The sequence below is a fragment of the Rana temporaria genome, chromosome 4 (genome assembly GCF_905171775.1).
Source record: "Rana temporaria chromosome 4, aRanTem1.1, whole genome shotgun sequence".
NCBI classification, from domain to species: Eukaryota; Metazoa; Chordata; class Amphibia; order Anura; family Ranidae; genus Rana; species Rana temporaria.
The window spans coordinates 17,590,173-17,617,869 of NC_053492.1; the positions used below are offsets into that span (position 1 = coordinate 17,590,173).

At 44.5% G+C, this 27,697-nt stretch overlaps 1 protein-coding gene across 2 annotated transcripts in view; it reads right to left on the reverse strand.

Moving 5' to 3' along the window:
- The window catches only part of LOC120935997 (WAP four-disulfide core domain protein 5-like), a 74,928-nt gene that overhangs the window by 20,146 nt on the left and 27,085 nt on the right, over positions 1-27,697 (reverse strand). The window contains exon 1 of one of the 2 annotated variants that reach the window (XM_040348061.1): positions 56-191. The exons of the other annotated variant lie outside the window; for it this stretch is intronic. Within the exon in view, the coding sequence (XP_040203995.1) occupies positions 56-161 (106 nt within the window). The 5' untranslated portion in view covers positions 162-191. Of the gene's footprint in view, positions 1-55; positions 192-27,697 lie in introns of those variants that run through there. 2 annotated transcript variants of the gene reach the window in all.

Genomic DNA, 27,697 nt, shown 5'->3' on the forward strand with positions numbered 1-27,697 from the left:
CATTTATAAGTTGGTTGAGTCCTTACCTGAATTTTACATAATTTTAAATTCTTACCTAAAAGTTCTTTATCATCGGTGAGGTTTGCAGTGCTTGGAATTAAAGCGGTGGCTCCTGCACAGATCAGGAGGAGTAGCAGGAGGGATCCGGTCTCTGGAGACATGTTCAGTTCCTAGAAATCTTTCTGAGAAGTCTGTGAGATGAGGAGACTTTTATATAGACCATATGAGGAAGAAGGAAGGGAGGGAACAGGGTTGAATCGGCTACCACACAATGGATGATTGCAAAAATAAAAGGCTTCCTACGTAATTAGCCACTTACGCAAATTCTGATGGCATAACTGGGTCCCTATAATGTCTTGGGCTCTTATAGGGAAGAAGGAAGGGAAGCACTGAGAACAGGCAGAACCTGTTCCCATACAATATACGATTGCAAAGGAAGATACTTCTCATGTACGTTACTATGGTGGAATATACTTGACCTTTAGGCATTTATGACTTGTACGGGAAAGATGGACCCTTGCCCACCCTTGATAAAACGAGAAGGGGGAAATGGCGCTGCTAATGGCGATCAAGAGGCCAAATACAAAGAATGTGGGCCAGATTCACGTATATGGGCGTAACTTTGCGCGGGCGTAGTGTATCCTATTTACGCTATGCCACCGCAACTTGGACGGGCAAGTGCAGTATTCAGAAAGTACTTGCTCCGTAAGTTGCGACGGCGTAGCATAAATGGGCCGGCGTAAGCCCGCGTAATTCAAATGTGGAAGAGGTGGGCGTGTTGTATGTAAATCAATCATGACCCCACATAAATGACACGCCTAACGAACGGCGCATGTGCGCGCATGCTCAGTATCACGTCGAATTTTCTCCTTAAGATACGCCAGGCCCATTGCCTGTGACGTGAACGTAACCTACGCACAGCCCCATTCACGTACGACTTACGTAAACAACGTAAAAAGATACGCTTGCCGACGTCCGTACTTTGCATTACCTACGCCTCATATAGCAGGGGTAACTTTACACCGGACGTAAGCCTTACGTAAACGGCGTAGCGGCCGCAAGTACGTTTGTGAATCGGCGTATCTACCTAATTTACATATTCGACGCATAAATCTACGGAAGCGCCCCTTGCGGCCAGCGTAAATATTGCACCCAAGATACGACGGCGTAGGAGTCTCCTACGCCGCTCATATCTTGGCTAAATCTGTGCGTAACTGATTCTAAGATTTAGGCGCATAGATACGACGGCTCACATTCGGACTTATGACGGCGTACGCGGAGATACGCCGCTGTAAGTCCGTTGTGAATCTGGCCCAGTGTGTCTATGTGAGGTATGTAGAGGTTACCCTGTTGCTGGTACAAATGTGAAAAAAAAGGTGTGCCAAAAAGTGGCTAAGCCTGGACCACCAGCCTAAGTTGGTTTCCAGGTAACGTGTGTGAAGAGGAAAAAAATATATATATGTATATATATCAAGGTGTGGAAAAAAATATAAATGAAAATGTGTTCCTATGTGTGTGGTCAGGAACCTGTGCAGGCCAGCAGGATATGGCTGTAATCGTATGTACTCAATAGTGTGTGATAAAGAACCTAATATAACTGAAGGCTAATAATGCCTATTGCCTCCCAAGTGACCAAGAGGCAAAATCCAGAGGTATAGTATTGCAAGCAAACACAAATAAAAAAATTAATAATAGTAATGCAAGTGAAAAGTCCAGATGGGAACAAAATAGATAGTAGTAAAAATATATTCTCAATCCTCATGAGAATTTACTCCACAACTCTGAAAACAGTAATGAGTATATATACACTACAGGTCCCATTAATCCATAATGTTCTGGTATTGAAGCTGACAAAAATAAATAGGTCAAAGGTCAAAATACACGGATACAATCACTGATATGCCTTTAGCAGGTAGTGATGAAGTGACTTGGTGCCAGTCTCACGCAATCCAATAGTAGGTGACTTTTGTGCTCCCCCTCATAGGTCCCCACTCACCAGATGTAGCTACCCCAAGTGGGGTGAAAGGCAGTTGGTGATGGTACCTTTCTTCCTCTTGTTGCACAATGCGCTCTATTGGATTCCAGGCGGTGTCTGTCCTCCGTGCAGCTTCTCAGAGACCAAAAAGTGTCTCTGGTGATGGTTGTGCAGTGTGTCACTCAAATGAAAAAAAATGAAATCCACATAGTGTAGTATGTATAAAAATATTTCCAAAGAATAATTTATTTAAATAAAAAATAGAAATAAAAATGACATTTAGGAAAAAACATCAGCTTGTGGTTCCAGATGGCACTGAGTCCCACCAGATAAAAGCAAGCAAAAATGAACAAAAATAAACAGAGCTGGTCGCCCGTCCCAAGCGGGCTGGGATTAGTAACGGCTGACAGCGCCGTTGATCTCCTCCACAGCCCAGTGTCGGCATACTAGTGGCTAGCGTTGGCTGGGATGTAGGCGTGCGAGCTTGCGTGCGTAATTGCGTGTGGGTCACCTTTTTTTGACGCGTTTCGTCATGTGACTTTTTCAAAGTCAAACTTCTCATACACAGCGGCAGGCGTGTCCCTCCTCCCGGGGGGGGGGGATATGTTAATTTGAATTGGGCAGTTAATTCCCGTGGATGTAGGTGATCAACCCTCCATTAACCCTTGGTGTTGCCAAAACTAGGAATTGGGATAATCACCTACCACTGTCTAAGACATTATGTAATTGGATTCAAAAGAAGGTAGAAACCCTTGTTGAAATAAACAGTCTAATACATATATAATCTTTACGTTTGATGGCTAAAAAGTAATATATCAGTAAGGACCATCCCTAAAAAATATATTATATACAGATTATGTGTAATCTTTCGTGAAGACGTGCAAACATATGCCTGTGGGATGGGCATGTCAGATAACATATCTAGTCCACAGCACGATAAGCCCTGAAAGGAACCGATGTCCACTAGTGGTAGTTACCAGGAATATATATAAGGCAAAATTATATGTGAAATTTGCAGTGTGAAAAAGATCCTGAAGGATATTGTGATCCATACCCTAATACTAGAAATATATACAAGAGGTGATGTGTCTGTTTTTTTTACACTAATGTGAGCTGTGTGATGTAAGTTCTGACATCCGTCCCTAAAGAGGGTCAAAGTTGCAGTAGTGCATAAATTATAAAACAAACATTAGATAGTAGAGACTCATAGTACATTCACCCAATATTAAGTGAATATGTGACTGGTGACAGAACGGAATAAGCATGTGTATTCAATCCCCTATATGGCTTAAGGTCTGTGTGGCCATAAAGAAGCATAGATTCTTTTTGAGCCAGTCATAAAATCATAGATTCCCCAATCAAGGAGTATCCCATTAGGGAAGCGTGTATAACTTGATTTATACATGGGGAAAAAATATAAATTAATTAGATTAATTGAAGATGAATCACTGGAAACCTCCCTTTCAAAAAAGCAAATGGGATGGGAAACCTAAGGAAATGCGTCAGGGTAATATCATTAGAGGGTTCGTATATACAGTAGATGAAGACTAGGACATAATAAAAATTTATTAAAACTGGATTTATGGGGTGTTGTATAAAGCATATACAAGGGAGTGACTGATACCCTGTGTCTAGCATAGACCCCAATCTAATACAGGTTAAAGCTTTCTATCCTTTTATACCTAGAAACCCATGGACCATGGGTAATAATTAAATATGAGGACATAATGGTGGTAAAGAAGATAGAGAGGAATAAACCCAGCAGACTGTTGGCGAATGCACTCAAGGAGACGAAAGCCCGGAATCGGATTGAAAAAATCAAAACGCAAGGAGATGAAGTAGTTAGATCTACGCAGCAAATAGCGGGAGTATTCAGAGACTACTATTCAAATTTGTATCAATTGGATAAAAAATCATCAAGGGCAAAAATATCTGACAGAGAAGAAAAGATAAAAGAATATTTAAAGGATTCAGGGATGCCCAGTATAACGACAGAGAACGCAGAGAAAATAGACGGACCGATCACAATAGAGGAGTTTTTAGGTGCCCTCAGATCATTAAAACTGGGAAAGGCCCCAGGCCCTGACGGATACACACTACGATATTATAAAATATTCGCAGAAAAGCTTGCGCCTAAATTTATCTCAGCTTTTAACTCAATTCGCGATGGACAGAGGATGCTGGCGGAAACTCTAATGGCAGAAATAGCAGTAATTCCCAAGGAGGGGAAGGATCCTGCTCAGTGCGCGAGCTACCGCCCAATATCCTTGCTAAATGTGGATTTAAAAATTTTCGCAAGGATATTGGCCGATAGAATTCTGACGTATATCCCCGCCCTGATACATGCAGATCAGGTCGGGTTCACGCCGGGCAGAGAAGGCAGAGAAAATACCCAAAGAGTTTTAAGTACAATACATCTAGCCCAACAACTTAATAAGCCACTAATCCTTATTTCGACGGTTCCGGAAAAAGCTTTTGACAGAGTGGATTGGGGATTTCTAAAAGCGATACTGCAACATATAGGATTAGGGAGGGGATTACAGAATTGGATTATGAGTCTTTACTCTTGCCCTACTGCAAGGGTAAAAGTAAATGGGATAAAATCGGATAGCTTTTCCATCCAGAATGGAACCCGACAGGGATGCCCCCTCTCCCCTATTATATTTATCCTCTCACTGGAACCATTTCTGAGAGTTGTCAGAGCAAATACAGATATAAAGGGTATACGAGGTAAGGGAGAAGAATATAAGGTGGCAGCTTATGCCGATGATCTACTGTTTACAATAACCGCCCCAATAACATCGTTACCATGCCTATTAGCAGAAATAAAAAGATATGGAGAAATATCTAACTTTAACCCCTTCCCGACCGCCGCATGTACATATACGTCGGCAGAATGGCACGTACAGGCACATTGGCGTACCTGTACGTCCCTGCCTAGACGTGGGTGGGGGGTCCGATTGGGACCCCCCCCGCGACTTGCGGCGGTCGGGTCCCCTCGGGGAGCGATCCGGGACGACGGCGCGGCTATTTGTTTCTAGCCGCTCCGTCGCGATCGCTCCCCGGAGCTGAAGAACGGGGAGAGCCGTATGTAAACACGGCTTCCCCGTGCTTCACTATGGCGCTGCATCGATCGAGTGCTCCCTTATATAGGGAGACTCGATCGATGACGTCATTCCTACAGCCACACCCCCCTACAGTTGTAAACACACACACAGTGTAAACCAAATCCTACAGCGCCACCTGTGGTTAACTCCCAAACTGCAACTGTCAGTTTCACAATAAAGAATGCAATTTAAATGCATTTTTTGCTGTGAAAATGACAAAAATCCCAAAAATGTGTCAAAATTGTCCGAAGTGTCCGCCATAATGTCGCAGTCACGAAAAAAATCGCTGATCGCCGCCATTAGTAGTAAAAAAAAAATTAATAAAAATGCAATAAAACTATCCCCTATTTTGTAAACGCTATACATTTTGCGCAAACCAATCGATAAACGCTTATTGCGATTTTTTTTACCAAAAATATGTAGAAGAATACGTATCGGCCTAAACTGAGGAAATTTTTTTTTTTATATATATGTTTTTGGGGGATATTTATTATAGCAAAAAGTAAAAAATATTGCATTTTTTTCAAAATTGTCGCTCTATTTTTGTTTATAGCGCAAAAAATAAAAACCGCCGAGGTGATCAAATACCACCAAAAGAAAGCTCTATTTGTGGGGGAAAAAGGACGCCAATTTTGTTTGGGAGCCACGTCGCACGACCGCGCAATTGTCTGTTAAAGCGACGCAGTCCCAAACTGTAAAAACACCTTGGGTCTTTAGGCAGCAATATGGTCCGGGGCTTAAGTGGTTAAAGTGAATTACAACAAGTCGGAAGCTATGGGAGTGGAGGTAGAGAGTCGGATGAAACAGCAATTAACAGCTAATTTCTCTCTTAGATGGACAGATTCTCATGTAGACTATCTAGGGACTAAGATACCAAAGAAGATAAGTAGGATTTTTGAATTAAATTTTGCTTCTCTGATAAAACAAATTAAACTCGACCTGCAAAAGTGGGATAAAGAAATTTTCTCTTGGTTCGGCAGAATTAATATAGTAAAAATTAATCTGATGCCAAGAATACTATATCTGTTTCAGACCTTACCAATAAAAATACCGATGGGATTTTTGAGAGATATGAGAGCCAGATTTATGAAGTTTATTTGGGCAGGTAAATCTGCAAGAGTACGGAGGAACATACTGAGTCTACCGAAAGAAAGGGGGGGAGTTGGACTTCCAGACAGACCCTATAGGCTACTATGACGCCTCGCACTTAGCTCGTATAGCAGACTGGTGCACACACCAGGAAGACAAACCATGTGTTAATATGGAACGTGAGATGTGCAATATTCCACTAGAAGGTCTGGCATGGATAGCAGAAAGCAATATTCCTCAGAGTATAAAAAAACACCCAACGATAAATGCCACACTTAGAGTGATCAGAAAGATCGCTAAGAAAACAAATCTGCTGAAACATATCGGTCCAATGACACCCATTTTGGGTAACCCAAGCTTTGAGCCAGGTCTTAAAGACCGATGTTTTAACAATTTGAGACGGAAGGGAATTAGTAGACTGACACATTTTATGACCAATAATCATGTGATGCATAACGATCAGATGGAACAAGCATATGGTGAGGATTTAGACTTATGGAGATGAAATCAGCTGAGAACCTTCATAGGTTCTCTAAAAATCCGAGAGGAGGAGATAGGAGCACCGTCGAAATTCGAAGAAATCTGCTTAAAGAAAGAACCAAAGAGACATATGCTATCATATATGTACAATCTATTGATTGACTCAAGTGCACCTCAAGAATTAGTTTTTATACAGGCATGGGAAAGGGACTTGGGCACAAAGTTCTCAGAGAAACAGAAAAATAAGATCTTTTCATTTATACATAAAGCGTCAATTGCATCCAGATACCAGGAGGGGGGATACAAAGTATTGACCAGGTGGTACAGAACACCAAAGTTATTGAATCGGATCTTCCCGAATACATCAAATATGTGCTGGAGATGCCAGAAAGAAGAAGGGACCATGATACACATTTTTTGGAGCTGTCAAAAATTAAAGGAATTTTGGGATATGGTCTCGGAGACTATTCGAGAGATTACCGGGGTGAATCTAGGTGACAGACCAGCAGCATTTTTGCTCTTTGACATCTCACTGTCTCTGGAAAAGTATAAACAATCCTTATTAAGACATTTATTAACGGCAGCTAAGGCGTGCATACCAATCTTATGGAAGAGCACGGTTCCTCCAACAAAAACACAATGGCTTAGCAGAATAAATGAGATTCAGCTGATGGAAAATCTTACCATGGGACTTAGGGAGCGAGAGGAGGAGTATTTGAGGACTTGGACCCCATATATTGAGTATGGGGGTTGTGGTAACCAGGGGGGGTGGGAGAGGCTGGGGAAAGGGGGGAGAATTATAAAAAAAAAAAGAAGATAGAGAGGGGTCAATACATTGTTGTAAATTAGAAGTTAGAAATGAAACAGTTGAGGTCGATATCCAGGTTGAGGCCTCCTGTGGCTAGGGTCCCCAACCTGTGTATCCAGCGGGTCTCATTTTGTGAGACCTGGATCTTATTGTTGCCCCCCCTCCAGTGGTCTTTAATAATATCGACTCCATAGAAGGTAAGGCAAGATGGATCTTTATGGTGCATTTCTTTGAAGTGTCTGGAGAGAGACTGGGCCAGATTCAGAAAGATCAGCGGATCTTTCTGCTGGCGTAACGTATGTCATTTACGTTACGCCGCCGCAAGTTTTTCAGGCAAGTGCTTTATTCACAAAGCACTTGCCTGTAAAGTTGCAGCGGCGTAGCGTAAATCACCCGGCGGAATTCAAATTCGGCGGGTAGGGGGCGTGCATCATTTAAATGAAGCGCGTCCCCGCGCCGAACGAACTACGCATGCGCCGGCCGCGACTGAATCCCAGTGCGCATGCTCCAAATGACGTCGGCAAATCGTCATACTTTCGTCGTGAACGTAAATTACATCCAGCCTTATTCGCGAACGACTTACTCAAACAACGTAAAAAATTCAAATTTCGGTGCGAGAACGACGGCCATACTTAACATTAGCTACGCCTCATATAGCAGGGGTAACTATACGCCAGAAAAAGCCGAATGCAAACGACGTAAAAAAAAAGCGGCGGGCGGTCGTTCGTTTCTGAATCGACGTAAATACTAATTTGCATATTCCTTGCGTAAAAACAAACGGAAGCGCCACCTAGCGGCCAGCGTGAAATTGCAGCCTAAGATACGACGGTGTAAGACACTTACACCTGTCGGATCTTAGGGATATCTATGCGTAACTTGATTCTATGAATCAGGCGCATAGATACGCCGTCGTATCTCTTTTCTGAATCTGGCCCACTGTGTTTTGGGAATCCCTTACGAATATTTTTAATGTGTTCTCTTATTCTAACACGTAAGGGTCTGGTGGTACGGCCAACATATTGAAACCGGCAGGGACATTCTATAACGTAAGTCACATGTGTGCTGTTACATGTGATCAGTTCTTTAATTTGAAAATTCTTTGTTAAACACATGGGACTTGACAGTTGTGCGTCTTCGAGGCTGTGGTCTGTTGGTTTTGCAGGGAAGGCACCTTTGGCATCTATAGAACCCTTTGAGTTCTGGACATATGTTCACCTGTGTTGAGGGGTCAAGTACATTATGAACAAGATGCATTCTCAGTGTCGGTGCCTTACGTTAGATGAACCTTGTTTTTTTTGGCAGTATTGCGGCTAAGGTTCTGTCCGCCTTCAAGATGGGCCAGTATTTTTTAAAAATTTGTTCCGGTTGTTGGTATTGGTTACTGTATTCAGTGATGAAGGCTACAGGTGATAGTCGATGCCCAAGGCCTCATATGGCACGTCCGTGCCAAACACCCAGGATCCAGCCACGACAGCTACATATACCGTCAAAGCACCATCCCAACAGAATTTGAACAGAACGTGTACGGGAACAGCCATGACTAAGCACTGACGCCAGTGCGAAACGCGTTGGCCATACTGATTTTTGTGGGCTTGCAGTGACTGTATGCAGAGTTGAAAATAAAGAGTGCGGCTGTCCAGCCTTTGTTCTTTATCTTTGCAACAGCTGGCTGGTTGGTGAGTGACATGGGTGTCAGGAATGACTGTCCGCCCCCATGATGCAGACATCACGAGGGGCACATGCACGACTAACATCCTCCTGTCTTTTCCCTTCCAGGTGACTCTGCATGTGCACTTGGACCCCATCTCATGACTCCATTTCGGAATCCCCAAACCCCAGGAGAGGAAAATACAATGCTGCACACATACGTACCCGTGGAGTGGTGGAACGCACCTTTGGCATCCTGACGTCCCGTTTCCGATGCCTGGATAAGTCTGGGGGTACCCTGTTGTATTCCCCAAACTTTGTGTGCCAGATCATTGGTGCATGTTGCATTCTGCACAACTTCGCCGTGAGAAAGGGCCTGGAGATTGACCTACGTGATGACCTGACCCCCGAACCAGACAATCCCCCCCAAACCGAGGATACCCCGTCTGCTGAGGGAACAGCAATCAGGAGATGCCTCGTGGAACGTATCTTTACACGTTAAACACACACATTCATCATGGCACAAGGAGAATGCACACCACTGTGGTCCCTAGCACACACCCCACATCCTCATCAAATTGGATTAGCCCAAGTCCACTGCACGGGACTTGGGAGCAACAACGCCACGCCAAGGCTCCAATTATGTTGATGTACATTCATACACCATTCACACGGCCGAGGGTGACACCCCTTTGCTGGCAGGAGTGTCACCCCCCACATTCACACACCAGTCACACTAATCTGCACACCTCACCGTGTGCATTATGAGTAAAAATAAATAAACACTCTTCACCAGAGCCATAATATAAATAAATAAACACTCTTCACCAGAGCCATAATAAAAATAAATAAACACTCTTCACCAGAGCCATAAAAAAAACTAATTGCCCTGACTGCTGCCACGGCCATGGCTCCGCAACTGCCTGGTTGACGGTGGGGGGGGACATCAGGCGGAAGAGCATCCACCAGGGCTGGAGGCCTGCCCTCTAATGCCACCGCTATACGTCTCAGGAGGTTGTTGGTCTCCATCTGGACTCCCACAATGGCAGCTGTGTGGCCCTGGACGGACTCATTCAGGGTCCGCACCTCTGCCACAAGGGTAGCCATGGTGGTCTGGAGATCACGCAAGCAGGATATTGTTGCTGTGGTATTGGCTGCCACATCCTGCAGACCATCCGTGATGTGTCCCCTGTCGCCAAGGCTGTCGGCCACTCTACTCAGGTCCTGGGCCATCTCACCCATAAGGTGGGTCTGTGTGTCCTGGGCAGTAGTCAGGGTCACAGGCAGGAATTCCGGTACCCCCCTGGTTTTGCTGGTTGCCTTCCTGGGCCCACGAGAGGCTTCAGGCCTGGCATAGGGGGAGGGACTTGAGGGAGTGGGTGGGTTGGGGATGGAGCCAGAGGGATTAGAGGGAGTTGGTGTGTTAAGGGTGGAGACAGAGGGACTCGAGGATCGTAGGCTTGACGTCCGGGATGGACCAGCCGAGGTAGACGAATCCTCCTGGTAGAGTGACACCTCCTCCCCCAAATGCTCCGCATCCTGAATGACCTCCTCACTGGAGTTCTGGCCACCACTCTCCTCCACCAATGCCGCTTGCCTTCCCTGGGGATCAGGGGCATCTTCATCAGACGAAGAGGGTGTGGGACGGGCAGGGGCAGAATCATCGGGGGATGGTGTGGGACGGGCAGGGGCACCAGATGGGCCAGCTCCCTCCTGGACATCTGCAGATGACACAAAACATTCACATGTTGGTGGACCCACACACTTGTCACATATTCCCTTTCCCCCCCTCACATGCTACACACCAGATAGTAGAATAAAAACACACTTACCTGTCCTCAAGGGCGGCTGAACTGAGTCATAGCCCGGCATTCCCTCCACTTGCACCCTGGTAAGGCAGCGGGCAACAACCTCCTCGTCAGGAGTGAGACGGACCCTGGAGGCAGGTCCACCACCAGTGCCCCTGGCATGGCTCACCATGAGAGCCATCTTCTCCTTAACCCTCCGGCGAAGATCATTTATCATCCCAATATCTTTTGGCCTCCTTGCCTCATTGCCCATGGCATTTACCTGATCCGTGATCCTCTGAAGGATCTCGTCCCTTCTCCCCTTGCTGGTATTCTTGCTGCGGGCCCCATGGAGGCGATCATAGTACCTCTCCATGGCAGCAAGTATTATGGCTTCTTTTTGCGGGTCCAAGAATGCTTGGCAGACATGTCTTCAATCTGTGCAAAAGTAAAGCCACCAAAAAAGCCACCAATCCACCAAACCAGACAGGTGTACTTTTGGTACTTTTGCACTCAACGGGCGCAATGTCTGGGCGTATTTATGCCCTGGGCGTAAACAGTGGGCCGGCGTAACTCAGGAATAACGCCAGGCATAGTTGTGAGCATGCGCAGAGGGGCACGGGACATGCGATCATGTGACGGCGCATGCGCCGTCCGTTTGGCCCTTCATTTGCATGGGGTCACGGTTCATTTAAATGGATCACGCCCACTTCCTTCCTACTTTGAATTACGCTGATGAATTTACACTGCGCCGGCGCAAAAATGAACGCTTCTGATTAGAGAATACGGAGCTTGCCTCTCTAAGTTACGTCGGCGTAGCGCCGGCATAAAGATGCGCCGATCTACGAGAATCTGGGCCATAGTGTGTAGAGGATATATATGCATCCCTGGTGTTGTACATATATTTATACACTGTATAGTTTAGCTAGATCAGCTCTTCCTAATTTACTGGCAGGCAGGGGATTGTGCTAGCTGCAGTATTCTCACGTGGTATATTGCCTGTGTCCTCTGCAGTGTGCACCATAAAGCTACGTGATGTGTGTACTGCCTTTGTCCTCTGTAATTTGAACCTAAAGCTACTTGGTGTGTACTGCCCATGTCCTCTGCAGTTTGCACCTAAAGCTACGTAGTGTGTACTGCCTGTGTCCTCTGCAGTGTGCACCATAAAGCTACGTGGTGTGATTACTGCCTTTGTCCTCTGCAGTTTGCACCTAAAGCTACTTGGTGTGTACTGCCCGTGTCCTCTGCAGTTTGCACCTAAAGCTAAGTAGTGTGTACTGCCTGTGTCCTCTGCAGTGTGCACCATAAAGCTACATGGTGTGTGTACTGTCTTTATCCTCTGCAGTTTGCACCTAAAGCTACTTGGTGTGTACTGTCCGTGTCCTCTGCAGATTGCACCTGAAGCTACATAGAGTGTACTGCCTTTGTCCTCTGCAGTTTGCACCTAAAGCTACTTGGTGTGTACTGCCTGTGTTCTTTGCAATTTGCACCTCAAGCTACGAGGTGTGTGTACTGCCTTTGTCCTCTGGAGGCCATTAGTATGTCTGGAGGGACAACAAGGAGAGGCAGAGAGTCACAAGGGCAAGCAGGCTCTGCACCTAGAGGCAACAGTGCTGGTCGTGGACACGGTGCATCCTCATCAGCACGTGGCCGTTGGACATGCTTGTCCTTGTTTTCGGCAGTTGGCCGTGTTGAGCCGCAACATGCTGAAGACTTGGTAGAGTGGATGACCAAGCCGTCCTCATCCTCCTCATTCTCTCTCACCCAGGCTCAGAGTACTTTGTCTGGCAAAGCAGCTGTCAAGGCGTCATCTTCCCTCTGCTCAATGGCATCAGTAACTCCTTCCCTAGCCCCACCATGTCCTCCTGAGGAGTCCCCCGAACTGTTTAAACACAGTGTTGGGTACATGCTGCATGAGGATGCACAGCGTTTTGAAGGCTCCCATGATGGTACACAGCTAGAGGAAGGCAGTAACATGATCCCAGAGAGAGGGGGTGCCCAAGAAGGACAGCAATCTGGCAGTCATGTTCCCCCAGCTGCAGCATACTGCCAGGTTTTCTACAGTGAGGGAGGGGATGATGAGGTCACTGACTCTACGCGGGTGCCTAATAGAGGAGGAGGAGGAGGCACAGGCACATCTCCAACGAGGCAGGATGCCCTCCAGGGGCCAGCTTAAGGGCAGCACACCGACTGCATCACAACGCAGAGCTACGCATGTGCAGGGCGCTGCTGTGTCTCAGCGTTATTCCAAAAGTTCTTTGGTGTGGGCCTTTTTTGAGACGGGTGCATCAGATCGCACTGCTGCTATTTGCAACATAAGTCTCAAGCGTATCTCGCGTGGCCAAAACATCACCTGCTTGGGCACCACATGCTTGACCAGACATATGTCGATCTGCCATGCAGTTCGTTGGCAAGCGTACCTCAAAGGCCCACACCAAAGAACAAAGTGGACCTCCCCTTGCCCCTCATCAACTGGGATCTCCAACCCCACTATACCCTCAGTCCTCTCTGAAGCCTGCACTGATAGGACTGAAGGTGTAGAATTAGGTGTGTCACAGCCTAGTACATGCGGGCAATATACTATCGGTACACCGATGGCAGATTGTACCAGGCAAATTTCCCTGCCCCAGCTGCTGCAGCGCCGAAAGAAGTTCTCTCCCAGCCATCCACATGCCCAACGGTTGAATGCTAGCTTAGCTAAATTGCTAGCACTTCAACTGCTGCCTTTTCAGTTGGTAGATTCTGCCCCCTTCCGTGAGTTTGTGGAATGTGCGGTACCTCAGTGGCAAGTTCCTAAATGCCACTTTTTCTCATGGAAGTTGATTCCGGCTCTCTGCCGCCATGTGGAAGGCAATGTCCATGACTCGCTGGACAGGGCGGTCAGTGGTAAGGTGCATATTACCGCTGACTCATGTCCAGCAGGCATGGACATGGAAGTTACCTATCTTTCACGGCGCATTGGGTGACTCTGCTGGCAGCTGGGTAGGACGCAGGACAAGGTACAGTAGTGTTGGAGGTTGTTCCACCACCACGCCTCCAAAATGCTGATGTGTCCTCGGAATCAGCGGTGCTCCGTAGGCATTCAAGGGGCTACGCAGGTACGCAGGCAAAGAGATGCCATGCGGTTCTTGAGCTGGTGTGCTTTGGGGACAGGAGCCAAACTGGGCCAGAGGTTCTGTCAGCTCTGCAGGGGCAGGCTCAGAGGTGGTTGACGCCATGCCAGCTTAAGCCAGGAATGGTGGTTTGCGACAATGGCACCAACCTCCTTTCCGCCCTGTGACAGGGACAACTGACCCATGTGCCCTGTTTTGCTCATGTCCTTAATTTGGTGGTGCAGCGGTTCTTACAGGATGTCCTGAAGCAGGCCAGGAAAATCTGTGTGCATTTCCGATGGTCATATAGTGCCAGTGCTCGGCTGGCAGACCTCCAAAGGGAATACAACCTGCCCAAGAACCGCCTAATCTGTGACATGCCCACCAGGTGGAACTCTACGTTGGCCATGCTGCAGCGGCTGCATTTGGGGATGCGTGGACATTTATAAACAACAAAAAAATATATTTTTATTAAAAAAAATGTCAAAATTTATTTTAAAAAATGGGTTATTAATCTGTTTATTTGATCTGATATTGATTGTTTTTTTCTGTATTGCTCTGTCTTCAGAATACATGTACTACTAGCCGGACAGTTCTTTTCCCTTTGAAGAAGCCCGATCTATGGGCGAAACATGTTGGGAATGCCAGCTGATACTACTGTCCTGTAATACTGTATCGTTCTAATATTTTTACTCTCCCTTTTTTTGTTTTATGTTATATTTTTTATTTTTTTCTACAAAATAAAAATATTTTTATACAAATTACTTGATTTATCGATATCTGCTTTGCACCCTAAAAAATCCCATCTATCTCCCAATTTTTTAACCAACCCCGGGATTTTGGTGCTTTATTACTGCTTGGACACCCACAGTCTTACAAACAATCCAAGTTAAATACAGGGATATTCTTGAGCAAAACCTGTACCACTCTGTGTGTGATTTGAGGCTAGGACGGAGGTTCACCTTCCAGCAGGACAATGACCCCACACACACTGCTAAAGCAACACTTGAGTGGTTTAAGGGGAAACATGTAAATGTGTTATGTGTAGTCAAAGCCCAGACCTCAATCCAATCGATTTACTGATTAATCACCTTGTTTTTAAACTAGATCGACAGTCAACAATCTACCTTTCTCTTTCTTTTCAATTATATGACATTTTTGACATTAGACTTTGATGTTCTATTTGATGCTTATATAGTGTGATATTACATAAAAAATAATTTATAATCTGGTCTAGGCAGTGAAAAATTCTCTCTCTGTGGTATGGCCCTATACGGGAGGAGTAGAAGAATGTGTTTTGGGGTGTAATTCCAAGTATGCTGCATGTGGGAAAATACATTTTCATTTTCTTTCTACCTTTTCTGAAAATTTGTGGCAACAAAATGAAGTCTTCAAGAGACTCATCATGCCTCGAGGTGTTGGCTGTCTGAAATGTCTTCATATTGTGGGTATTTATATTGTCCTGGTGCTCCAGGGCCTCCAAAATTGTGATAGGTAGTTAATTTAATTATAATTTACACTCCTTGAAATTTCAAAGGTGCTCTTTGAATTTTGGGCCTCTCTATGCATCTAAGCTTTGAAAAACATTTAATCAATAATAGGATCAATAAAATGGATACGCACAAGGTAACAATTAATAATGGGCATAAAAACACACCAGCTGTCACGATCAGGCGTCGGGCTTGAAGACCAATTGCAATAGCAGTGGCAGGACAGGCATACAGGCAGTCACTTCTGGCAGATGACACAGGCTCCCCTGAGGTGCGGAGTCTAAGTACTAGCTTGTTTTCCTCAGAGCTCCTGATGGTGGAGATGGATTTAGCTGCAAGCTAGTACCAGGTCGCGCTACTCAAGTTTGCCCCACCAGGGTGCGAGCAAGCCGGGGTCCAATAGCGGATAAACAGAAAAGGATGAAACAGCAGCGTGGTCAGTAAACAAGCCAAGGGATCAATCATGAGTGGCTGCAGTTTGGGATCAAGCAGTAGAGTAGTCAAAGAACAGGCCGAGGGTCAAACACGGGTGGTTGCAGGTTGGGATCAGGCAGTAGAGTATCCCAGGAACAAGCCAAGGGTCAATCACGAGTGGTTGTAGGCACAGATGGCAGCAGGAAAGACAACCGCAAGGGACTGGCAGGGAAGGCACAATAACCTGGCAAAGAGGAAGTGCTGAGACAAGGCTTTTATAAGAAGTTCATGGGCGGAGCAAGGGGTTCAAGGTTCAACAGCAATCAAGACACCAAGCAGAGTAGTCTAATGGATCAGATAGGTTTATCCAGCAGATCAGACAGGGAGCTGTCCAACATCCCAGATAGCTCAGTGGGAAGAGTCGATGCCAGACACAGACGAGGTCCCAGGTTCAAGCTCAGGTCCTGACACCAGCAACGTGATTACGGTACAACTGTGTCCATTTTATTGATCCTATTATTGACTAAATGTTTTTTGTTAATGCACTAGGTACGTTCATCTTTCGTTTTCTTTTATCGGAATACCCCGTCTGAGGAAGGCTTACTAAATACCTTGAACTGTGTTCTTTGCAAAAAGGGGTCATTTAGGGGGTATTTATACGTCCTAGCATGTTAGGGCCTTGATCTATTTTCAAATATACAGTATGCACCACAGTTTGTAGACTCTTTTTTATATATATATCGCTTTATTGATTTTTTCCATACAAAAAAATATACTTATATTTATAAAATTCCACTGACATTTATTTCATTAACCCAAAAAACATTTATACATTAATTTCTCTCCTTTTATTCTATGCTGTGGTTTACCCTATCTTCCTACCCTCTCTATCCTGAAGTCGTCATGGGATTCTCTATCCAACTTGCCCATACTTTCATATTTCTCCCCCTGTCCTCTATTACAATATGTCTCCCTATACCAGTGATGGTGAACCTTGGCACCCCAGATGTTTTGGAACCACATTTCCCATGATGCTCAACTACACTGCAGAGTGCATGAGCATCATGGGAAATGTAGTTCCAAAACATCTGGGGTGCCAAGGTTCGCCATCACTGCCATATACAATGGCAAATTGCTATTTACTACATTTTTCCAATACACCAACGAGGGAGCTTCAACCTTCTTCCAACTCAACACTATTGTCTTTCTTGCATAGAAAAGTAATAGCCCCACCTGTGTTCTTTTTCCTGTAGACATGGGGCCAAATTCTCAAAAGAGATACGCAGACTTAACTCCATTTTTCTAATTTTACACGGCGCGTATATTTGCGCGCGATCGTCAAAATGACTTAAGCAAAGATTTCCGTATTTTCAGCCGTACTTAAAGTAGTTACACCTGCGCATTCCCGGGCGCAAATTACGCGAGGCTCGCCGCTGTTTTTGATAGGCAAAGATGCAAATGAGGGAGTTAGGGCGATTCTCAGAATTAAGTGTGTGTGCCGTATTTTCCGCCCTGTGCGCACCTGTTAGTTTTTCTGACTAAATTTCCACATTATAAAACCAGCCCTAATTTTACACATGCTGTGGAAGGGTTTGCAGAAGGGAGTTACAGCTCTAGTTGTGAAGTTTTTGTTGTTGAAAAATGCCAGGACCAGCAATGATTTTGACGGCACTTGCTGCCTTACAGGCACAAAGGAGGAGGAGGGCACAGAGGAGGAGGATGAGGGCACAGGCGCGTGTTTATCGGCCACGCCGTGATATTTGGGAAATGCCAGTTTATGAGGTCATTGGCAACTACCGATTTGATAGGGAGGCCATCCTGGAGATTACCCAACTCCTTCATGAGGATCTACTCGCCCCAACCCTACGTTCCCATGCCCTGACACCTCTGGAAAAAGTTATGGCAACACTGCATTTTCTAGCGAGTGGCTCCTTCCAGCGAGCATCTGGAGGTGTGGCTGGGATGGTGCAGTCAACCATGAGTAAATGCCTACATCAGGTGGTCCCTGCCATACTGCGGCGCATGAGCCATCAGTTTGTCATGCCCACCCAGGAGGACCAGCGTGTGCAAGCAATGACAGACTTTTATAATATTGCTGGCTTTCCTAAGATCATCGGGGCGATTGACTGCACCCATGTGGCACTCCAGCCCCCCCATGATACTGAACACCTGTTCAGAAACAGGAAAGGCTGGCATTCAATCAATGTCCAGATGATTGTCGATGCACATGGCCTCATCTGGCACGTTTGTGCCAAGTTTCCCGGCTCGTGCCATGATAGTTTCATACTAAGGCAGACCAAGATCTACAGAGACTTGGAGATGAACGTGTATGGAGACAGCTGGCTGATTGGTGAGTGACATTGGTGTCAGGTATGCCCCCCCCATGATGGAGACATCACAAGGGGCACATGCATGACTAATATTCTCCTGTCTTTTCCCTTACAGGTGACTCAGGATATGCATTGGGACCCCACCTGATGACCCCCTTTCGGAACCCCCAAACACCCGGAGAACGAAAATACAATGAGGTGCACGTCCAGACCCGGGCTATAGTTGAGCGGACTTTTGGCATGCTAAAGTCACGATTCAGATGCCTGGACAAGACTGGGGGTACACTATTGTATTCCCCAGACTTTGTATGCAAAATTATTGGTGCATGTTGCATACTGCACAATTTTGCATTAAGAAGGGGCATGCATGTGGAGATATCTCCTGACCTAACCCCCCACCCAGGCAACCCCCCCCCCCCCCAAACCCCTCTACCCGGTCTGCTGAGGGCCAGGCAATCAGGAGCCAACTGTCTGAAGGCATCTTTGCCCAGTAAATGCATCCTAATACAATTTTTGTTTTTGATTTGCCAAGACCAAATCACAGAGATAATGTGACCTTTAAATGTTTATTTTGCTAAATAAATGCACATTACTTATATGCCAAACAGAATGTTTATTTTGATTTACAAAACGCACATTAATTATCTCACAATGAGAATGCATGAATGCACGTCACTGTGGTCCCTAGCACAGACACATCACATGCACATAGAATTGGATTAGATCCAAGTACCCCCCCCCCCCTTTGGTACTTGGGAGCAGTAACGCCCCGCCACGGCTCCAATTATGTCACTGTGCATTCATACACCATTCAGGAACCTAGGATGACTTCTCCCTGGTCCTGGGGATCCCTACTCCACCAAAACTGAGGGTGACACCCTTATGTTTTCAGGAATGCCATCCCCCCACATTCACACATCATTCACACACATATACCAAATCATAAGTACAGTGTAAAAAAAAAAAAAAAAAGTACCCCTGCAACTTAAGGATGTTGCCGAGTGCTCCTTCTGGGCTGCCCACGGGCACGGGGACGGGCACGGGGACGGCCACGGGGACGGCCACGGCCAACTGGGGGATCTTCACGGGGGGGGTCTGTGCAGGGGAGGGAGTATTTTCAGGGGGGGGGGGACTGTGCAGGGGAGGGAGTATTTTCAGGGGGGGGGGACTGTGCAGGGGAGGGAGTATTTTCAGGGCGGGGGGACTGTACAGGGGAGGAAGCAGCCTCCCCTGGTGTCTGTCCTCCTGCTGGCCTTCCCTCCAAGGCAACGGCTATCCTTGTCAGACAGGAAGTTATGGCAGCCGTATTGGCCTGCACAGCCTGGGTATTGGCCTGCACAGCCTGGGTGAGGGCAGTCACCTCCTGGGCCACACCTGTTGTGGCGTTCCTCAGGTCCCACAAACAGGTGATGACCCCCACGGAGTTGGTGGCCACGTCACCCAGTGACTCCCTCATTGCACCCAGGCTGCGCTCCACCTTGCTGATAGTTTTTTGTATTGCAGACAGACTGCGGGTCTGCCGGACATTGTCCCTCAACAGACTGACCGGCAGACGCACCAACCCCCCCCTGTTTTCAGGGGTCGGCATCCTACTTGCCCCTGAGGCTTGTGGCCTTGGAGGAGGAGTTGGAGTGAGCCATGGGTGCTGCTGCATGTTGGAGGAGGGTTGGAAGGGGCGACCCATGATGGTGGCCTGACTTCTGGGCGCCTGTGGGGTTCCCTCAGGGGATGATTCAAAAGTCATATCTTGGCCCATCATTATTTCCTGCCCAATCAGAATATTGTCATCTTCCTCCCCCTCATCCTCCTCCCACTCAACATCCAAATTAGGGGAGTTGTGGGCACTCCCCTCCCATGGCGAATCCTGCCCTTCTTGGGACTCTGCATGAGCCTGTCTTGGGGGTGGTGCAGCAGCCTGCCCTGATGGGCCTGCAACCTCCTGACCTGATGGGGCTGCCACCTCCTGGGCTGATGGGCCTGCAACCTCCTGACCTGATGGGGCTGCCACCTCCTGGGCTGATGGGGCTGCCACCTCCTGGGCTGATGGGGCTGCCACCTCCTGGGCTGATGGGGCTGCCACCTCCTGGCCATCTGGGGAGGACACAAAACAATCACAGGTTGTTGGATTCATACACTTGGCACATCTTCCCTTCCCCCACCCACACATGCTAATCCCCAGATAGAAATTCCAAAAAATTACCTGTCCTCATAAGAGGATCATTGTCAAAGCCAGGCAGGCCCACCACCTGCTGTGGGTGGAAACACTGGGCCACTGCCCATTCCTCCTCACTCATCCTGACTGGGCAGGGTCCTCCTCCTCCAGTGCCCCTGGTATGGGCATGCAGCGTTGCCAGCTTGTTCCGGGACACGCTCCTCAAGTCGTTAATTTTTTTTTGAACTCCAGCGATGGTCCTGGTCTCCCCCCCCCCCCGCCGCATTGATCCGATCGGTGATCTTTTGAAGGATCTCCTTCCTCCTGGCCGGGGTGGTGGTGTGGCTCTCAGGGCCATGGAGAAATCGCCCAAATTTAATGACGCCCTGAGCAAGTATATGCTTCTCTGCCGGTGAAAAATTAAGCTTCCTGCGCTTGGGAGCCATGACAGACAACACCCAGCAACAGGAAACTCAGCCAACAAACAAACAACAATACACACACACACCAAAGAAAATACAAACAAGCCAAAATAAAAAATAGACAGACAGCTACTATTAATTCGAAAACAAACAGGCAAAAAAGGAAAACAAAAAATCTAAACAAAACCCAAAAAATACTATTAGGAAAAACAAACAGGCAAACAATCAAAACAAAAAACAAATTAGCAAAAACAAACACCAACTATACCCTCCAACTCCACAAACACTTTTCTCACAAAACAATCTTACCAACAAACACTGACAAACGTTCAAAGCAGAAGCAACTTGCTTTAGGAAGGGAACACAGGGAAATACTTTTGCAATTGAAGTGTGTTTGACTGGGGCTATTTAAACACAGGGCGATCTTCAAACTAAGTACGCTTGGCCTTTTACCTATCTCACTGATTGCGCTGACCAAAGTTCTGCACATGCGCATTGAGGTCCAGATTCGTGCGCGCATGCGCAGTACGGCCGGCACTTCATTTGCATGGGGTCACGGCTCATTACAATGAAGCACGCCCACTTCATTCCCACTTGCCATAACCACGCCTTAGGCATTGAAACTTAAGTTAAGGATGGCGCAGTTTTGTGTGCAAATGCACTGAGAATACGGTAGTTACGACACCAACTTAGGGCGCCGTAACTTAAATGACATAAGTTAGATAATCCTAAATTTACACATGGTTTTGAGAATTTGGCCCATGATTTTTTAGACATCTCTGCCTCTTGTTCCAAAGATATTGATGTTACTATCGTAATTATTCTCAAGACCTCCCTCCAGAATACCACTATCTTTGGACAAGTCCAGACTGAATACAATTTCCTGGAATGCCTGCACATCTCCAACATTTATGAGGGTTTGATGGAAAAATCTTATATAACTTATGGTCTATAGTAGCTCCTGTGTGTTATTTTAAATTGGATTAATTTATCTCGAAGTGATACTAATATCTGGAATGGGAACCTCCATATCTCCTCCCAGTTCTCTTCTACTAAAATTGGGACATCTGTTGTCCAACATTCTCTGCAGTTTGTAGACTCTTTAACTTTTACACTGACCAAATAATATACACTGAGTTGGGATATTTTTTTACCAAAGAAATGTATCAGAATACATTTCAGCCTAAATTCATGAAGAAAGATTATTTTTTTTTTGAAAAATAATATAATAAAAACTAAGATTTGTTTTCAATATTTTCGGTATATATATATATATATATATATATATATATATATATATATATATATATATATATATATATATATATATAAAATAAATACCACCAAAAGAAAGTTCTATCTGCCTCAATAATATGATAAAAAGTTATTTGGGTATAGTGTTGCGTGCCTGGGTAATTGCTTTTTAAAGGGTACGTTTACCTTTACAAAAAAAGAAAAAAAATGTACATTTCTTTTGCAGGTACAAAAAAAAAAAGCATTCGTTATTTTGTGTTAGGAGCCTGTAAAGTATTGCACCACAATCATTAGATTGTGGGTGTAATGCCACAGTCCTGCAGACTGTCTGTCTGTGTAGCTATAAACAAAGATACCACGCTAATAAAGCAACCCTTTACACACGTTATTCTTGTCATGTCATCTCGACGTGATTTGTTGTGATTCCTCTCAAGCCTGCCTTGCATACCCACGTTCGTGAAAAAAAATGCTCGAGCAAAAGCGCGGTGACGTACAACACGTACGACGACACTATAAAGGGGAAGTTCCATTCGAATGGCGCCACCCTTTGGGCTGCTTTTGCTAATTTCCCTGTCTCATTACTTCTGAGCATGCGTGTTTTTTTCCCCCTCGTTAAAGCGTACACACGACCATTTTTCACGACGTAAATAAAAAAGGCGTGAAAAATGACGAGAAAAAATAGAGCAGGTTCTAAAAAAAATTCTGCCATTTTTCTCATCTACAAAAATGCTCTGGAGCATACACACGACAGTTTTTCACAACCAATTAAAAAAAAAAATTCTCGTCATGAAAAATGGTCATGTGTATGCGGCATAAGAAAAAGCTGCAACTAGAAAGTAACATACACAGCAAGTAGAAACATATAAAAATAAAGTTGCGCTATGGAAAACTAATATATTCTTTTTTTTTGTTCAATTTCTTTATTTTTTCAAAATAAATTTTCCTCTTCATTTGTACAAAACATGGGAAATAGCAATCATCTTAACAAATATAAGTAAATAAATCCAAATACATTCCAAAGAATTTAGCATAATACAATCTCTCTATTCACTCCTCTCAAGAGAGGAAGAGAAGAAAGAAAGAAAAGGAAAAAGAAACTAAACAAGAAGGAACCAAACGATCACATTCCTACAATTGGGATCTTTCCATCTCCCTTATTTAATTCCCATCCTCCCACTCGCCGAGTTGAAGGCATGGCCAATTGATTCCCAAAATTAATCCATAAACAAAGGGGGGGAGGGCACTGTAAGGGATAGCATTTGATAAACAAACAAAAATTTCAAATTCCCTAATATTTGGGCATGGGGGGACGCTATCCCATGCCCTCCCTTCTATTATTTTATTTTAACCCACTCCCAGTGCTCTCTCCCCCCATGGTACTTATAGTTCCTTCTCGTTCCTTATTAAAATATACATTCACAAATTTCCCCACCCCACCCCCATCTAATTCCAAAGTTAATCAAAATAATAATAATAAAAAAAAAAAAAAAAAAAAATAATAATAAAAAAAAAGAAAAATAAAAGGAGGGAAAAAAGAAAGGAAAAAAAAGAAGTTGTATCTCTCCCTCTCTCCCCCCCCACGTACCCTACTCCTCCCCCGTCAATCCTCCTCCATCCTCAGACTGAATCCAATCATTCCATGGTGTCCAAATCTTCCTATAAACCTCTCCCTGTTTCCTACTTGCCCATATCAGATCCTCCATTCTATTTACTTCTTCCACCTTCCTAATCCACATACTCAAAGTAGGGGGTTGTATTTGTTTACATTTAAGCGGTATGCATGCTTTAGCAGCATTCAACAGGTGATACAGTAATGGGTTCCCTTTTATTCCCCAGGAAATGTCTGACAGATGCAGCAGGAAGAAAGCTGGGTCCTCTGGTATAGTCTTTTTGCTAAATTTTTGTATAATCTTCCGGACCCCTCCCCAGAACCCCCTAATTTTAGAGCATGTCCAAAAAATATGCACCATCGTACCTTTTTCTGCCTTACATCTCCAGCATTCGTCTTTTATGTTTGGGTAGTATCTATGTAGCTTATCTGGAGTCCTGTACCATTGTGCAATTATTTTGTAGTTGCATTCCTGCATTTTGGTACAGGTTGCTGTCTTAAATATAGCTTTTATCATTTTAGTTTTTTGTTTTTCCTCAAAAATCCTACCCAGGTCTGATTCCCATTTCTGGAAAAAAGGCAACTGGAAGTTTCCTGATGGACTACTCAATATTGCATACATTTTAGATATTGTATGTATACTTGGTTCTTCTTCCATACATTGTTTCTCAAATTGTGACATTTCCCGATCCCGGTACCATGGAATCACTTGGGAATTTAAGAAATGTGTTAATTGTGCTGCTTGCCAGAACTCCAGCTGATAAGGTCCATTTTTATCCATCAAGTTCTGTATTGTTACCCACTTGCCTTCGTTTCTAAAATTGGAAATCTGGTATATCCCCTTCTCAATCAATGCCGAAAAGGGGCCTTTCTGTATGCCAGGTATAAACTGCGGATTACCCAGTATTGGTGCAAGAGACGAATTATCCGTAGAAATTAATTGCCTAGAGAACAAATTATAACAAATCCTTAAAGTTGTACCTATTGTTGGGTGTTTTTTTGTGTTAGTTGCAACTACTTTATAGCACCATGGGGCTCTACTTAGTAATTCTTTACATTGTAATTGTTCTAAGTTTGGCCATATCTTTGTGTTCTTATGTCTACACCAATCAAGTACTCGACCCAAGTGTACTGACTGGTAGTATTTATAGATATCTGGTACTGCTAAGCCTCCATATTGCCTTGGTAAGGATAGCAGTGACCTCCTTATCCTTGGTGACTTTCCTGCCCATATGAACTCTGTAAATACTGATTGTAAGTTCTTAAAAAAAATTCTTGGTAGTGTTATCGGAATTGCCTGGAGCAAGTACAATATTTTGGGTAATATATTCATCTTAATTATATTGCTCCTTCCAAACCAAGAAAACATTCCTTTGTTCCATTTTTCCAACAATTCACGTATTTTGTTCCGTAGAGGTACAAAGTTCAATTCATACATTTCCTTTGAGGTCACTGCGATCCTTGTCCCCAGGTATTTCAGACTATGAGCTGCCCATTTAAACTTAAAACTTAGTTCCAATCCTTTTGATATTTCTTTTGGTATTGCTATCATCATGGCCTCTGACTTACTACAATTTATTTTAAAATATGAAAGTCTACCGTATAATTTCATTTCCTTGATCAGGATCGGTAATGACACCGTCGGATTTGTTATTGCAAATAGCATGTCGTCAGCATATGCTGCTATTTTATGTTGTGTTCCTTTTATTTCAATTCCTTTGATATCTTTGTTAAGTCTTATTTTACATAAGAAGGGTTCTAAAGTCAAGGCGAATATCAGGGGTGATAAGGGGCAGCCTTGTCTTGTCCCATTTTTTATCTTAAAGGGGGATGAGGTTACTCCATTCACCTTTACCTGCGCCACAGGGTTCTTATACATGCTTGCAATCCTTCCAATCATCTTCTCTCCTAGTTTTATATGCCGTAGAACTGAGAACATGAACTCCCACCCCACCCGATCAAAAGCTTTTTCGGCATCCGTCCCCAGGAACACACAAGGAATTTTAGACGAATCTGCTATGTGTTTTAAGTTTATTGCTCTAATAGTGTCATCTCTTGCCTCCCTTGTTGGAATAAAGCCTGCCTGATCTTGATGGATCAAGGAGGGAAGATATTGTTGCAGTCTAAGGGCCAGTATCTTACTGAATATTTTAAGATCCACATTAAGCAAGGATATCGGCCTATAACTACCGCATTGCCTCAGATCTTTACCCTCCTTTGGAATCACTGCTATTGTGGCTTTTGTTGTTTCAGGGTGAAAGTCTGATTTATTTCCCACCTCATTGAACATTTTAACCATAAAGAGTATAAGTTCTGGGCAAAGTGATTTGTAATACTGGGCCGTAAGGCCATCTGGGCCTGGTGCTTTCCCATTTTCTAATGATTGTATTGCTCCTCTCACCTCTTCTACTGTTATTGGTGATTCCAACTCCTCAGTATCTGCTATAGACAGACATGGCATTTCACTTAATGTTAAGTATTCTTCCATTCCGTCTTGGTCTGGGGCCTCCAAATCTAGATTATAAAGTGAGGAGTAAAAATCACCAAAGGCATCCGCAATTTGTCCTGGCATCTGAACCTCCGTTCCATCCTGCTTCTTAATTAGGGGTATATAAGTCCTTACTTGTACATCTCTTAGTGCTCTAGCTAATTGTCTTCCGCATTTGTTACCTGATTCATAACTACATTTGCGACCTATCTGTAATGCCATTTTGGCTTTATATTGTAGTAAATCTATGACCTGGGTCCTTATTTTAAATAATTCTTGTTCCACTGCCGTTGTCTGAGCATGTTTATGTTTTGCTTCTAGTGTATGAATCTTTGTTAGTAATTCGGTTAATTTAGCCTCCCTAATTTTCTTAATTCTTGAGCCATGCTTAATCAGAATTCCTCGTATTACGGCTTTGTGCGTTTCCCAGATTACCCCCGTGGGGCTTTCCGAGTTATCGTTTGTTTGAAAAAAGAATACTAATTCTTTCTGTACGTCCTCTAGGACCCTTGGGTCCTGGAGGAGGCTCTCATTAAGTTTCCAGGTGGTTACCATTGAATATTTCCCTTCTACTGGTTGGTATTTTAGAAAAATTGGCGCATGATCAGACCAGGTAATTATACCAATTGAAGTTTCTTTAACAAATTGTAATTGTTTATGTGGGATTAAAAAAATATCTATTCTTGAGTAAGACCTATGAGGGTTGGAAAAGAAGGAGAAATCTTTTTCATTCTGATGAAATAATCTCCATATATCTACTACTCTTGCCTCTATCAATGCCTTTGAAATCCCCTTTCTAACTTTAGCTGGTACTGATGATATTCCCCCTGATGTATCTTCACATGGTATTAAAGGGATATTTGCATCTCCTCCCATAATTAACTGCCCTTCTGAAAACTCCACGAGTACACCCAACATTCTTTTAAAAAATGTATCTTGTTGAACATTTGGGGCATAATAAGTTACAAATGTCATTGTAATCCCTCTGATTGTTCCTTTAATAAACAAGTATCTTCCTGCTGCATCTATCAAGACTTCCCTATGTTCCCACGCTACTCTGTTAGATATCATAATAGATACTCCCTTAGTCTTTGCCTCTGGGTTAGTTGCATGGTATACCGTTGAGTATTCTCTACTCCTAAGTAAATTCAGCTTTTCCTCTTTAAAATGAGTTTCTTGAATAAAGGCAATATCTACCTGGTATCTCTTGAGATCCTGTGCTAACATTCGGCGTTTTTTCTGGAATATTTAGTCCTTTGACATTAAATGACATAATCTGTAAAGTTTCCATTTTTCCCTTTTCCTTTTCCTACCTTACCCCGTTTAAAGCGGGTCGAAGTTTGAATAGAGGACTAACAGTACACAAGGTCCAAAGAGAGAGAATAAAGAATAACAGTATTCTCTAACGCTGAGGAGGAGAGGGCCAAAAGAGAGAGAGAGAGAGAGGGAGAGAGGGAGAGAGAAGGAGAGGAGAGAGAACAAAAAAAAACAACCCCCCAAAAAAAAAAAAAAAAAAAAAAAAATCCCAACCCCCCCCCCCCCCAAAAAAAAAA